At 40.1% G+C, this 15,716-nt stretch overlaps 1 protein-coding gene across 2 annotated transcripts in view; it reads right to left on the reverse strand.

The window, feature by feature from the left end:
- The window catches only part of TTL (tubulin tyrosine ligase), a 38,584-nt gene that overhangs the window by 10,894 nt on the left and 11,974 nt on the right, over positions 1–15,716 (reverse strand). For both annotated transcript variants that reach the window (XM_009443118.5, XM_054678175.2), the window contains exons 3-5: positions 15,386–15,618; positions 11,944–12,079; positions 10,093–10,362 (exon numbers count right to left, since the gene is read on the reverse strand). In XM_009443118.5, the coding sequence (XP_009441393.2) occupies positions 10,093–10,362; positions 11,944–12,079; positions 15,386–15,618 (639 nt within the window). The remainder of the gene's footprint in view (positions 1–10,092; positions 10,363–11,943; positions 12,080–15,385; positions 15,619–15,716) is intronic.

Below are 15,716 nucleotides of genomic sequence, written 5' to 3' on the forward strand. Positions count from 1 at the left end.
TGGCAAATTATTGCTAATTAAAAGATTTAAGAGCTATACATGTTGAAACTAAATGTTGAAATGTAGAAGTATTATTAGCAACAATGAATGGAAAAATGGCAGGATTTTAGTGACACAGAAAAAAAGTTGAATGTGTATCTCGGAAATACAACGAACAAGTACATGATGTCTCAGGTCAGACCAAAATCTTGGACAAGTGATTGTTCAATGAGATAATTACATAAGGAACTTGTCATAACTCCTGGCACCTAGGAAGCATTTAATAAATGTTACTGTTATGAACAATTTTTCATCATATTTCATTATGATAACCATATATCTATTATTTAGGAAGAATAAATACCTCTTATCTACAACTATCCCAGAAAACCTATGTCATTTCTGTTTTATAAAGATCTTCCCTGATTTTTCACCCAACTGAATGCTGGGGCAAAATATTTCTCTCAGTAAATAAAATGTGCTACAATGACTCTGGGGTACCAGAGATAACTGTCCTTCTACACAGCTGTGTATTTGGAAGGAAAAAGATACAGGGGCCAGCCGGGCGCGGTGGCTCACGCCTATAATCCTACCACTTTGGGAGGCCGAGGTGGGTGGGTAACCTGAGGTCAGGAGTTCGAGAGCAGCCTGACCAACATGGCAAAACCCCATCTCTACTAAAATTACAAAAATTAGCCAGGCATAGTGGCAGGTGCCTATAATCCCAGCTACTCCAGACGCTGAGGCAGGAGAATCGCTTGAACACAGGGCGCAGAGGTTGCAGTGAGCTAAGACTGTGCCACTTCACTCCAGCCTGGGTGAAAGAGCAAAATTCTGTCTCAAAAAAAAAAAAAAAAGGAAAAGAAAAAGAAAAAGATACAGGGAACTGTCGTCCATGTGACTAACTCTAAGACGTAGCTCTAGATGCAGGTTTTGACTCATGACTTTAACAAAGAACTGAGGCCTTTGTGAACTTGGAGCCAGGGTCAATCCTCCTCCCTCGGCCCTCCACAAACTTCAATCTCCTTTTCTTTTTTCCTAAAAAGAAAAATATTTTAATTGATACATTTAAACCTTTAAAAACTATTTTGGCTTAAATGGTTCTTTTAAGATGAGTCATTTAAAAACTAATTATAATAAAAATTTCTTCTCCCATTCATATTCAACCTGAATTGACAAGCACACATCACATTAAAAAAAAAAATCCCTGTTCTACACAAGAATATCCTTAACTTTTGCTTTAATTAAAATACTCTTGGCTGGGTGAGGTGGCTCACACCTGTAATCCCAGCATATTGGGAGGCCAAGGCAGATGGATCACTTGAGGTCAGGAGTTTGAGACCAGCCTGACCAACATGGTGAAACCCTGGCTCTCTACTTAAAAAAAAAAAAAATTAGTTGGCTGTGGTGGCGCATGCCTGCAATCCCAGAAACCCAGCAACTCAGGAGGCTGAGGCAGGAGAATCGCTTGAACATGGGAGGCAGAGGTTGCAGTGAGCCAAGGCTGCAGTGAGCCGAGATCATGTCACTGCACTCCAGCCTGGGAAACAGAGCGAGACCCTATCTCCAAAAAAAAAGCAGGAGACAGGGTCTCACTCTGTCGCCCAGGCTGGAGTGCAGGGGCCCAATCATGGCTCACTGCAGTCAGCCTTGACCTCCCCGAGCTCAAGCGATCCTCCCAATTCAGGCTTCCGAAGTAGCTGGGACTACAAGCACGCACCACCACACCCTGCTAATTTTTTTTGTAACTTTTGGAGACAGAGGTTTGCCATGTTGCCCAGGCTGGTCTTGAACTCCTGGGCTGAAGTGATCTGCCTGCCTCAGCCTCCCAAAGTGCTGGGATTAGAGGCATGAGCCACCGCACTTAGCCTGTTTTAATTAGAATATTCTTTAAAATATTATAATTAAGGAAGATTTAAAAGTTTAACAGATGCTTATGGTAAAAAAGAGAGAGAGAAAAAAATACTAAAATATAAAATGGGGGCTGGGCACAGTGGCTCATGCCCGTAATCCCAGCACTTTGGGAGGCTGAGGGAGGCAGATCACTTGAGGTCAGGAGTTCAAAACCAGCCTAGCCAACATGGTGAAACCTCATCTCTACTAAATATACAAAAAATTAGCACTCAGTGGTGGCACATGCCTGTAATCCCAGCTAGTCGGGAGGCTAAGGCAGGAGAATCACTCAAACCCGGGAGGCAGAGGTTGAAATGAGATTGCGCCACTGCACTTCAGCCTGGGTGACAGACCAAGACTCTGTCTCAAAAAAATAAGATAAAATAAAATTGAAAGAAGTATTACATTCCAACATAAAGAAAAACCTGAGAATCAGAAGCAAATCAAAACTAATTTTTTTTTTTTTTGCTGAAAGCTCAAGATTAATAATACACTTTAAAGGATTTTTATCCCTCATCAGAGACTTATACAGTGCATCTTTTTTTGGCTGGAGTGGGAAGTTAGGGGGAGGCTAGCTGGAAGGAAAGAAAACCTGAGAGCTGCTGGGAGCATTTATAGCACCACAGCAGCAACACTCTGAACAGCAATCAACAATGCGGAAAGGATGCCGCAAACTTCCAATAAAGCTTTTGCCTAAAATAGGAATTCTTTTTCCAGCATACTTGATTTATCTGGTGTCAGAATTCCAACCACCTATATTCCCTGAAGAAATGGGACTCCAAGCCCTGTAATTATTCTACTGGGCTCTACGTGAGAATACAGTAAGGAAAAAGTCTCAGTCATTGTGACAGGGTAGCATTGACATGGTGGATGGTAGAACAATGGGACAGAATGGAGCTCCTAGAACAGACCCTCACATAAATGGCCACCTGATTGATTGATTGATTTCTGAGAGGGAATCTTGCTCTGTTGCTCAGGCTGGAGTGCAGTGATGCGATCTTGGCTCACTGCAACCTCCACCTCCCGGGTTCAAGCAATTCTCCTGCCTCAGCCTCCCAAGTAGCTGGGATTACAGGCATATGCCACCATGCCTGGCTAATTTTTGTATTTTTAGTAGAGACAGGGTTTCACCATATTGGCCAGGCTGGTCTTGAACTCCTGACCTTGTGATCCACCCACCTTGGTCTCCCAAAGTGCTAGGATTACAGGTGTGAGCCACTGTGCCCAGCCAGCCACCTGATTTGTAACAAAGACACACCACAATGCAGCGGGGAAAGGACCAGTGGCCCTGGGTCAATGGGATATCCTTGTGGAAAGACATGAAACTTGATATATAACAACTTCAGATAGATTATAGTTCTAAAATATAAGAGATAAAACCCAGATGTCTACCAACTACAGAAGGAATAAACTGAAATATTTACACAATGGAATATTACACAGTAATAAAAAGGATAAACTACTGTTATGTGCAATAACATGGATGAATGCCACAGATGTAACACTGGGAAAAGCTGAACATAAAACAAGAAATATGGTATAATTCCATTTACATAAAGTTTAAGAACAAGCAAAATGAATCTAAGGTGATAAAAGTCAGAAAAGTGGCTGTCTTTGGGTATTTATTTATTTATTTATTTATTTATTTATTTTGAGATGGAGTCTCGCTGTGTCGCCCAGGCTGGAGTGCAGTGGCGTGATCTTGGGTCACTGCAAGCTCCACCTCCCGGGTTCAAGCAAATCTCCTTCCTCAGCCTCCTGAGTAACTGGGACTACAGGCGCCCAGCACCACGCCCGGCTAATTTTTGTATTTCTTAGTAGAGACGAGGTTTCACCGTGTTAGCCAGGATGATCTCAATCTCCTGACCTCGTGATCTGCCCACCTCGGCCTCCCAAAGTGCTGGGATTACAGGCGTGAGCCACCGCACCTGGCCTGGCAGGGAATACATGTTTTGAGGGAGTTCAAAGGAGTCTTCTGGGATGCTGTAAATGTTTTATATTTTTATGTATATCACAGCTAGGTGAGTACATGCATAAATGAAAACTCACCAGACTGTACACTTTGTGGATGTTACACCTCATTTAAAAAATCTTTACTAGACTTAGTAGACTGTAGTAAGTGAACACTAATGCTAAAATACTACGTCCAGGCATATTTAGAAATAAGACCAAGAGAAAAAAGAGACAATAGAAACAGACCTAAAAGTCAGGAGCTGACAAACTTTTTCTACAAAGGGCCAGACAGTAAATATTTTAGGTTTTACAGGATATGTACCACCTCTGTTGCATATTCTCATTTTTACAATCTTTAATATATAAAAAACATTCTTTGCCCACAGACCTTACAAAAACAAGCTACAGGCCATATGCAGCCCATACACAGGGCATACTCTGGATTACTCTGCCATGGGTAATCTAGATTTTGGAGTTATCAGATAAGGATGTTAAAGAATTGCCATTATCTTCAAGAAAATATGAGGCAAGTGGGAGAATTTCATAAGACAACTATAATATGAAAAAAAGAAACAAATAGAAATTTCAGAACTAAAAAGCACGCTAACTAAAATCAAGAACTCAATAGGTGAGTTTAACAGCAGCTTTTAAAAGCTTTTACCTTGTAAAAATTGTTAATAGGTTTTAATAGATAAAGAAAGGATTAGCAAACAAAGATGTCAGACGAAAAGAATGAGTACAACCATGGAGAGATAAAATGATACAAAAATGCCATAAAAGTGTGAGAAACAGTGAAAAGCATTAACAATCATGTAATTAGAGACCTAGAAGAAGAGGAGAATGGATCAAAAGACACAACTGAAAGTATAATGTCCATGAATATTCCAAAACTGGTAAAAGATATCAAGCCACGGTGCAAGAAGCACTATGAACCCAAATGCAGGAATATGTACAAAGAAAACTACACACATCTCATAGTAAAATTTATAAAAACCAATGTAAAGGAATCTCAAAAATAGAGAAAAGATACATTAAGAGCAATACTAAGATTTCACCTGACTTCTCAGCAGAAAAGACGGAAGCCAGAATACAATGGTATGCAACCTTCAGAGTGGGAAAAGAAATTAACTGCTTATCTAGAAATCTATGTCCAGAGCAAATGTCCTTAAAAACAAAAAGACAAAATATATTTTCAGACAAATAATAACTAATTTATCACAGCAGACTTTACTTAAAAACTACTAAAAATTAGTGTTTTTTTTTGAAACAGAGTCTCGCTCTGTCACCCAGGCTGGAGTGCAGCTGCACAATTTTGGCTCACTGCAACCTCCACCCCCCAGGTTCAAGCTATTCTCCCACCTCAGCCTCCCGAGTAGCTGCGACCTCAGGTGTGCACCACCATGCCCAGCTAATTTTGCATATTTTGGTAGAGATGGGGTTTCAGCATGTATCAGGCTGGTCTTGAACTCCTGACCTCAAGTGATCGGCCCACCTCGGCCTCCCAAAGTATTGGGATTACAGGTGTGAGGTACCGCGCCTGGCCTAAAAATGAGTTTCTTAACAATAAGGAAAATAATCCTAGATAAAAGCAAGGAAATGCAGGAAAGGAAGAGAAACAACATAAATGGTCAAAATGTGGGGAACTCTAAATGAATATTAACTATCTATAATCATAGGAATGCTGTCTTGTGAGTTTAAAATATATGTAATATTAATTATTCCCCATGTACCCACCATCCACTATCTTTAAGCCTCTTCCCTGTGTCCCTTCTGCCTTCCTTCTAGGGATAGGAATAACTACTATTTTGAATTTTATGTTTTATCACTTCTTCATTTTGCTTTACATTTTTACCATACATGTGTATTCAGCTAAATAAAACATTATTTAATTTTACTTGTTTTTTAACTTATGTAAGTGAAATAAATTTGTATGCATCTTCTATATAGCTTGTATTTTTGCATTTTTTTTGCTTAATATTATTTGTATATTTATATTTATACTTGTATAAATATTTATATTTATATTTGTATAAATCCAGTGAAAATACCCTTCAGGAAGATGGTGAAATAAACACATCCTCAGATGACAGAAAACTAAGAGGATTTATCAGCAGCAAAACTGTTCTAAAAGAAATGCATAAGAGAGAGAGTCAGAACTTTAAAACTTAAGGAAGTATATGGGTAAATATAAAAACTCTAAAAGAAATGGTTAAGTCTGAAGGGAAATGATACCAGAGAGAATCTCAGAACTTCGCAACTGAAGGAAAAACAAAAGTAGTATCTGGGTAAATATAAAATAATATTTTTCTCCTTTTATAAAGTGGATTTCTTATAGACAGTATAGAGTTTGGTTTTATAGTTTAAAAATAATCCAACCTGATAATCTATCATACCTGTGCAAATATATATATAAAACTGTTGATAGCAAAAATAATAACATTATGTGGCAGAGATTTCAATGTGTAGATATATACTTATGATAACTATAACAGAGGGCAAGAGTTAGTGAACTATGTTATAAGGTTTTTGCATTTTATTTGAAGTGGTAAATTATTAACTCTAAGAAGGCTGTGAAATAATTGATATGTATACTGTAATTCCTAGAGCAAGCACTAAAAAAAAAGCACTAAAAAAAAATAAAAGAAGACATAGCACCAAATACTCAACAGGAAAATTAAAATAAAACTCTAAAAATATTTCACATAATTAAAAAGAAGATGGGAAAAAGAGACACAAAAAAACAAAAACAAAAACTACAATAAAGGAGGGGACAGACAACAAATAATAAGATGGCAGATGTGAGTCCAATACAATAATTACATTACATTTAAGTGGTATAAACACACCAATTAAATGACAATGATTATCATATTGGATTAAAATTAAAATACAGGGGCAGGCGAGATGGCTCACGCCTGTAATCCCAGCACTTTGGGAGGCTGAGGCGGGCGGATCACCTGAGGTCAGAAATTCCAGACCAGCCTGACCAACATGGAGAAACCTCATCTCTACTAAAAATACAAAATTAGGCCAGGCGTGGTGGCTCATGCCCGAAATCCCAGCACTTTGGGAGGCCGAGGTGGACGGATCACGAGGTCAGGAGATCGAGACCATCCTGGATAACACGGTGAAACCCTGTCTCTACTAAAAATGCAAAAAATTAGCCGGGCGTGGTGGCGGGCGCCTGTAGTCCCAGCTATTCGGGAGGCTGAGGCAGAAGAATGGCGTGAACCTGCGAGGCGGAGCTTGCAGTGAGCGGAGATCACACCACTGCACTCCAGCCTGAGCGACAGAGTGAGACACTGTCTCAAAAAAAAAAAAAAAAAAAAATACAAAATTAGCTGAGCGTGGTGGCACATGCCTGTAATCCCAGCTACTCAGGAGGCTGAGGCAGGAGAATCACTTGAACCCGGGAGGCAGAGGTTGCAGTCAGCCATGGTCGCGCCACCCACTGCACTCTAGTCCAGGCAACAAGAGTGAAACTCCGTCTCAAATAATAATAATAATAATAATAATAATAATAATAATAAAATACAAATACAAAACCCAACTATATGCTGTCTACCAGAAAACTACTTTAAATATAGAATATAATACCTAGGGACAGTATAGAATAGAATAGAATAGAATGAAAATAAAAGGATGGAAACATACTCCAAACATGGAGACATACCATGGAAACATTAATCAAAAGAAAGCTAGATTGGTTATATAAAAATTAGATAAATAAATAAGAAATACTGGCTGGGCATGGTGGCTCACGCCTGTAATCCTAGCACTCTGGGAGGCTGAAGTGTGTAGATTGCTTGAGCCCAGGAGTTCGAGACCAGCCTGGGCAACATGGTGAAACCCTGTCTCTACAAAAAAAAAAAAAATACAAAAATTAGCCAGGCATGATAGCATGTGCCTGTAGTCCCAGCTGCTCAGGAGGCTGAGGTGGGAGGATGGCTTGAGCCTGGGAAGCGGAGGTTGCAGTTTGCCAAGATCATGCCCCTGAACTCCAGCCTGGGCAACAGAGTCAGATCATCTCAAAAAAAAAAAAAAGAAAGAAAGAAAGAAAAAAAAAAGAAAAGAAAACTACATAATGATAAAAGAGTCAATTCCCAACGAAGAGATAACAATCCTAAATATATATGCATCTAATAACAGATCATCAAAAGACATGAAGCAAAAACAGATAAAATTGAAAGGAGACATATACAAATCCATAATTATACTTGTAGACTTCAGTGCCTTTCTTTTCAATAATAAATAGAACAAACATCGCTTCTCGGCCTTTTGGCTAAGATCAAGAGTAATAAATAGAACAAGCAGAATAAGGCCAGGTGCAGTGGCTAATGTCTGTAATCCCAGCACTTTGAGAGGCCAAGATGGGAGAATTGCTTGAGCCCAGGAGTTCGAGACCAGCTTGGGCAACAGGGCAAAACCCTGTCTCTACAAAAAAAATACAAAAATCAGGTGGGTCTGGTGGCATGCACCTGTAGTCCCAGCTACCTAGGCTACTTACACTTGAGCCCAGGAGGTTAAGGCTGCAGCGAACCATGTTTGTGTCACTGCATTCCAGCCTGGGAAACAAAGTAAGACCTTGTCTCAAAAAACATAAAAATAAAAAACAACACTCTGCCCAATTATAGCCAAGTACACATTCTGTTAGTGCACACAGAACATTAAAAGACCTTCTGGGCTATGGAACAAACCTTAGCAACTTTTAAAGATGAAACCAGACAAAGTCTCTTCCTGACCTAATATCTGGATATTAAACAAAAATTTCTAAGTCACATGAATCAAAGATAAAATTATAAGGGAAATTAGAAAATATTTTAATAAAATAGAAATGAAAACATAGCAAAATCTGTGGGATTCTGCTAATGCAATATTTAGAGGGAAACTGATAAAGGGAAACTGAGACATGCTTTTATTTTTTTAAAAAAGAAATATCTCAACCATCCTGACCAACATGGAGAAACCCCGTCTCTCCTAAAAATACAAAATTAGCCAGGCGTGGTGGCACATGCCTGTAATCCCAGCTACACGGGAGGCTGAGGCAGGAGAATCGCTTGAACCCAGGAGATGGAGGTTGCAGTGAGCCGAGATGGTGCCATTGCACTCCAGCCTGGGCAATAAGAACAAAATTCTATCTCAAAAAAAAAAAAGAAATATCTCAAATCGATTATTTAAACTTTCACCTTAAAAACTGGAATAGGCTGGGCATGGTGGCTCACACCTATAATCCCAGCACTCTGGGAGACCAAGATGGGAGGGCTGCTTGAGCCCAGGAGCTTGAAACCAGCCTGGGCAAGACAGTGAGACCCAATTCTACAAAAAATAAAAAAATTAGCCAGGCACAGTGGTGTACACCTGTAGTCCCAGCTACTTGGGAGGCTGAGACAGGAAGATCCCTTGAGCCTAAAAGTTTGAAGCAGCAGTGAGGTATGATCACACCACTGTACTCCAGCCTAGGCAATAAAATGAGACACCATCTCTTAAAAAACAAACAAAAAGCACAACTAGAAAAAGAGTAAATTATATCCTCCAAAAAGCAAACGGAAGAGAATGAGAAAGTGCATAAATCAAAGAAGCTGAAAAGAAAAACAACAGAGAAAACCAATAAAACCAAAAGCTGATTTTTTGAAAAGACTGATAAAATTGATAAATGTTTAGTCAATCTGTCCAAGCAAAGTAGAAGGAAAATATAAATTAGCCGGGCATGGTGGCTTACGCCTGTAATCCCAGCACTTTGGGAGGCTGAGGGGGGTAGATCACCTGAAGTCAAGAGTTCGAGACCAGACTGACCAACATGGAGAAACCCCGTCTCTACTAAAAATACAAAATTAGCCCAGCGTGGTGGCACATGCCTGTAATCCCAGCTACTTGGGAGGCTGAGGCAGGAGAATCACTTGAACCCAGGAGGTAGAGGTTGTGGTGAGCCGAGATCGCACCATTGCACTCCAGCCTGGGCAACAAGAGAAAAACCCTGTCTCAAAAAATAAAAAAAAAAAAAAAAAAAAAAAAAAAAATATATATATATATATATATATATATATATATATATATACACACATACACACACACATATAACCATTATCAGAAACGAAAGAGGAGACATCATTACAGAACCTGCAGACATTAAAAGGAAAATAAAGGAATATTACAAAAAATTTTTGCCCATAAATTAGACAACTTATATGAAACAATTCTTTGAAAGGCATAGACGCCAAAGCTCCTTCAAGAAGAAACACGTAATCCAAAAAGATACAATTAAGTTACCTTATTATATGTTTGATTTGTAGTAAGATACTACTTTCTAGGGTAATGTTCAAAGCACTTGTTAGGTACTGATTGAACTCCTTGAAGAACATTTCATTTCCTTCTTCATACTTCCCGTAGTTCTTTGAATACTCTTTTTGAATGCAGTGATTGGTCAAATGGCAGGTTTTGTCTTGGAAATTATCAACATGATATGGTTCTGAAGCAGTCCGAAGCACACCCTCTCTATAGAGGTAGATATTATACTGATGATCCACCAAGACCCAGCTTCTGCAATTCAACAAAAACACTGCTTTACTCAAGTCATCCAAAGTTTCTGCATATTATATACATCAATCCCCACATCTTGACTTCTTTTATGGGGTAGGTAAGGAGTGGGAGGCAACTAGGGAAGGAGGAAGTTTCTAAAACTATAAGAGGCATGTTATGATTTAGCTAAGATAGTGAGTTATCACTACAATGAGGCAAACAAAACATTTTACCATAAATAACAGGGAAATTTTGATCAAAAGATAAAGCATTTTGAAAAGATTCAGATGATTTTTTTTTTTTTTTTGAGATGGAGTTTTGCTTTTGTTGCCCAGGCTGGAGTGCAATGGTGTGATCTCGGCTCACTGCAACCTCCGCCTTCCGGGTTCAAGCAATTCTCCTGCCTCAGCCTCCTCAGTAGCTGGGATTACAGGCGCATGCCACCACACCCGGGTGATTTTTGTTATTTTTTGTAGAGACGGGGTTTCACCATGTTAGCCAGGCTGGTCTCAAAATACTGACATCAGGTGATCCACCCACCTTGGCCTCTCAAAGTGCTGGGATTACAGGCATGAGCCACCACACCAAGCCCTGGATGGGTTGGATTTTAAGGTTAACCTATGAAACCTCCATTTGTTATGTCTCCTCTTTGAGTAATCTTAAAGAGTGTTCCTCCTGAAGATGATCTGACATAGGGTTGATGTTCAAGAAGTGACAAATCATTATGAAGCAATCAAGGAGACAGAGTCCTTGGCAAGGAGCTGACAGCAAGGCCAAGGGTAAGTTGGAGAGGGAGAGCTGTTTAGCTTTAGAATGCACCACACAACCTCTTTCTCCATGCCAAGCCCTTTGCTCAGAAACTTAAAATCCCCTGAGGTGTGGTCATAAAATCCACAGAGTGGGACACAAACAATGAAGTGAGGAGAAATTATTTGGCAAGGTTGCACAACCTGTTGTGTCTGAATTACGTGTTCCATGCACATCTCTCAGTTTATTCCATGAGCAAGACCATACATTTATATTCATTTCTTTGAATCCACAAGTCATTTTCATAGAAAAGATTTTTTTTTTTTTTTTGACACAGGAGTCTCACTCTGTTACCCAGGCTGGAGTGCAATGGTGCAATCTCAGCTCACTGCAACCTCCCCTCCCTGGTTCAAGTGATTCTCCTTCCTCAGCCTCCTGAGTAGATGGGATTACAGGTGCCTGCCACCATGCCTGGCTAATTTTGTATTTTTACTAGAGACGGGGTTTCACCATGTTGGCCAGGCTGGTCTCGAACTCCTGACCTCAGGTGATCCGTCCACCCTGGCCTCCCAAAGTGCTGGGATTACAAGCGTGAGCCACTGTGCCCAGCCAGAAAAGAATATTTTTTAAAAAAGAAAATCCATAATCGTAGTAACATTTTCTAGATGGAAAAAACAAGAAAGAAAAATAGAAAATTAGGTACAGAAGGTAAGTTCCATTCAGCTGTGCTCAATTTTGGTAACATATTAAACATGGTCAAACGCTTCCTCATATTCCATGTCCCCCTTCCCACCACATACCATGGCAGTTTTTTCAGATGAATAAAAACAAAAGCTATGGACATGAATGCATTACCGAATGTCAAACTTGCGATGACCTGGCTCAAGCAGCAGAGGGTGCTCAAGATATTTCTGGATCACGTGCACTTGGCCCTGGTTGTCTATGAAATCGAGAAGCTCTGAAGCCTCTGAGGAGATGAGAATGCCTTCACCTAACAGGGAAAAAGCAAAAGACAAACCAATCCAATTCAAACCAAGAGCTCTCTATAAAGCCAGAAAGGAAATATGAACAGCAAAAACCCCACAAGAGGCTTTCAATGTCCTGCTCACCTTTTTCCCTCCCTTCCTTACTCCAGTCCCCCACATGCTCCCTTCTCCCCTCAAGAGCACCCAGGATTATCCTACCAACTCTTTCTCCATACGGGTTGTCAACACTATCTTGGCTGGCTACAACCATGAAACCTCAGTTTTACAGAAATTCGAAGTGCCTAAGCACTCAAAATAAATACCATTCTATTACTGGTCACTGGCTACCACAATAAAGACTACAACAACAATAAACCCCCTTCCTTCACTATATCTTATAGAACTACCAGGAAGATAAAGGCATAAAGATGAATGTTCAAGTACGTCCCTTGCAGCATTGCAATAGAAAAAACTGGATATATTGGAATTGTCCATTAACATTAAATAATTGATATATCCTTTTTAATAGCTTGAAGTATAATTCATATACCAAAAAATTTATCCTTTTAAAGTGCAGAGTTCAATGGCTTTGAGTATATTCAAGAGTTTTAAACCATTACTACAGTTTTTGTTGTTGTTATTTGTTTGTTTGTTTGTTTTTGAGATGGAGTCTCACTCTGTCGCCCAGGCTGGAGTGCAGTGGCGCAATCTCAGCTCACTGTAACCTTCGCCTCCTGGGTTCAAGCAATTCTCCCACCTCAGCCTCCCAAGTAGCTGGGATTACAGGTGTGCACCACCATGCCTGGCTAATTTTTGTATTTTTAGTACATATGGGGTTTCACCATGTTGGCCAGGATGGTCTTGGTCTTCTGACCTCGTGATCTGCCTGCCTTGGCCTCCCAAAGTGCTGGGATTACAGGTGTGAGCCACCATGCCTGGCCTACTACAGTTTAATTTTAGAACGGTTTCACCACTCCCCCCAAAAAAACTCTGTACCTATTAGCAGTCACTCACTACTCCCTCCTCACCCCAGCTTCTGACAACCACTAATCTACTTTCTGTATCTACGGATGTCTCATCTGGACATTTCATATAAATGGAATCACACAGTATGTGGCCTTTTGTGTCTAATTTCACTTAGCACAAAGTTTTCAAGGCTCATCCCCATTATAGTGTGTATTAGCATCATGTTCACTCCTTTCTATGGCTGAAGAGTCATTTTTGTTCATTTAGTCATCAATTGATGGACGTTTGCATTGGTTCCATTCTTGTCTGCCTCTTATGAATAATGCTGCTATAAGATTTGCATACAAGTTTTTGTGAACATATATTTTCAACTCTCAGGAATACTACGTATGCAGGTGTGTGCCACCACATTGGCTAATTTTTGTATTTTTTTTGTAGAGCTGGGGTCTTACTGTTTGCTCTTTTTCTAATTGGATTGTGTGTCTGTTGTTGTTTACTGTTAAGTTTTGAAAGTTGTTTACATATTCTAGATCTGGGTCCCTTGTCATATGTATGACTTAAAAATCCTTTCACCCAGTTTGTAACTCATTTTTATACTCTAATGAGGTGTTTCATAGAGCAGAAGTTTTATTTTGATGAGGTTCAATTTATCAATTTTTACTTTTATGGATTACACTTTTGGAGTCAAGCTCAAGAACTCTTTGCCAAGCCCTATCTCCTCTTTTCTGAAAAATTATTAGGTCCACGATCCATTTTGAGTTAGTTTTTGTATGAGGTGTGAAGCTTATGTTGATGTTCATTTTCCTGCCTGTTGATATCCACCTTATCTAGTACAATTTGTTGAAAAGTTTATCCTTCCTCTATTGAATGGCTTTTGCACCTTTTTCAAATATCAGATGGGCATATATGTTTTGGTCTATTTCTGAGTTCTCTATTCTCTTCCACTGATTTATGTTTCTTCTGTTTTTGAGACAGAGTCTTGCTCTGTCACACAGTGGTGTGATCTCGGCTCACAGCAACCTCTGCCCCCTGGTTCAAGCAATTCTCATGCCTTAGCCTCCCGAGTAGCTCAAAGTACAGGCATGCGCCACCACACCTGGCTAATTTTTTTGTATTCTTAGTAGAGATGGGGTTTCACCATGTTGGCCAGGCTTGTCTCGAACTCCTGACCTCAGGTGATTCACCCGCCTTGGCCTCTGCTGGGATTTCAGCCGAGAGCCACCGTGCCTGGCCCCACTGATTTATGTTTCTATTTTTTCATGAATACTACAGTGTATTAAGTACTATAGCTCTAAAATACATCTTAATATCAGGTAGCATGTTCACTACCTGACTGCCTATGAGGAAGGTACAAGGATGAATAAGACAGAATGTGTTTGTGTGAAGCCTACAGAATAATAGGAGAGACGGACAGAGAAGTAGTATAGTGCCAGGAAAAGGTTAATGCCAGGAGGTAATGAGGCAGGGGAAAGGGAAAGAAAGCAATGGACACGGAGGCTATTTTAGATTAGAAAAGCCTTCCCTGAGGAGCCAGCATCTGAGGTGAGAGAAACAAAACAATCCATGTAAGCACATTCCAGGTACAGAGACAAGTTTGGAATATTCGAGAGATACTAGGCAGTCTTTGTGTCTACAGTGCAGAGAGCAAAGCTGAGGATAGAAGGAGATGAGATCAGAGATATGGGCAAATGTCAAATGGTGCAGGCTACCATTAGGAATACGGAGTTCATTCTAATTGCATTAGGAAGCCAGCTGGTAAGTCTTAAGTAGGAAGTAACATGATTAGATTTACATTTTGAAAACATTATTGTCTGGAAGGAGAACTGGTTGAGAGCAGGCTCGGCAGTTACACACAGTAAAAAGAATGGGGGTTTTGATTTAGAGGGGAAGCAGGGGAAATGGCAAGAAATAGTCTATTCAGAATATATTTTGAAGGTAGAGCTAGCAAGAATTGCTAATGCATTAGGAGTAGATTGTAAAGAATACAGTAGTCAAGGATGAATCCTAGGTTTTAAGCTTCAGAGACTGAGCGAATAGTGGGATCATATACTAAGTGGAAAGCGTGAAGGAGGAGCAGCTGGCGTGGGCAAAGTTGGGAAGGAAATGAAAAGTTCTGTATCAGATGTGTTCAGTTTGAAATGCCTTTTAGAGATGGTGAGGGTGTCAATGGATCTAGAGCTTAAAGGAAAAGACCATACTGGAGATACACATTTAGAAGGCATCAGTACATAGATGGGTATTTATAACTATGTAACTAGACACGGTCTCAACCTTCGATGATTCAGATTAAAATAGGGTCATTCATCTAAATACATCACAATAGCAACTTACCAGGAATAGAGAAGGGGACAGCAGTGCCAACTCACCTTTGGCACCGGCTGATGACTTTGCAATCCAAACGTTGCCCTCTCCATCCTCTTTCTTTCTGTTATAAGAAGCGAGAAAGAATTCTCTTTCATCTGTCCTTGAGTTACTGATTGGTGGCTGAATTCCATTCTGTGCTGGAGCAACTGGAGTCTTGAGATTGGTTGGATAAATCACATAAGATTCAGGGAACCATGTGCAGGACTCAGCCAGTTCAGGGCTTGTCTTGATTAGCCTGGCAGATGACAGAAGAGGATCAGCCTCCCTTCTTAGTGCACTTTGTCACTCCCTTCAGAAAGGCCACTCCTTTCCCCCAGAGACTTTCCGGGAGGC

This window comes from Pan troglodytes, chromosome 12 (assembly GCF_028858775.2).
Source record: "Pan troglodytes isolate AG18354 chromosome 12, NHGRI_mPanTro3-v2.0_pri, whole genome shotgun sequence".
Classification (NCBI taxonomy): Eukaryota; Metazoa; Chordata; class Mammalia; order Primates; family Hominidae; genus Pan; species Pan troglodytes.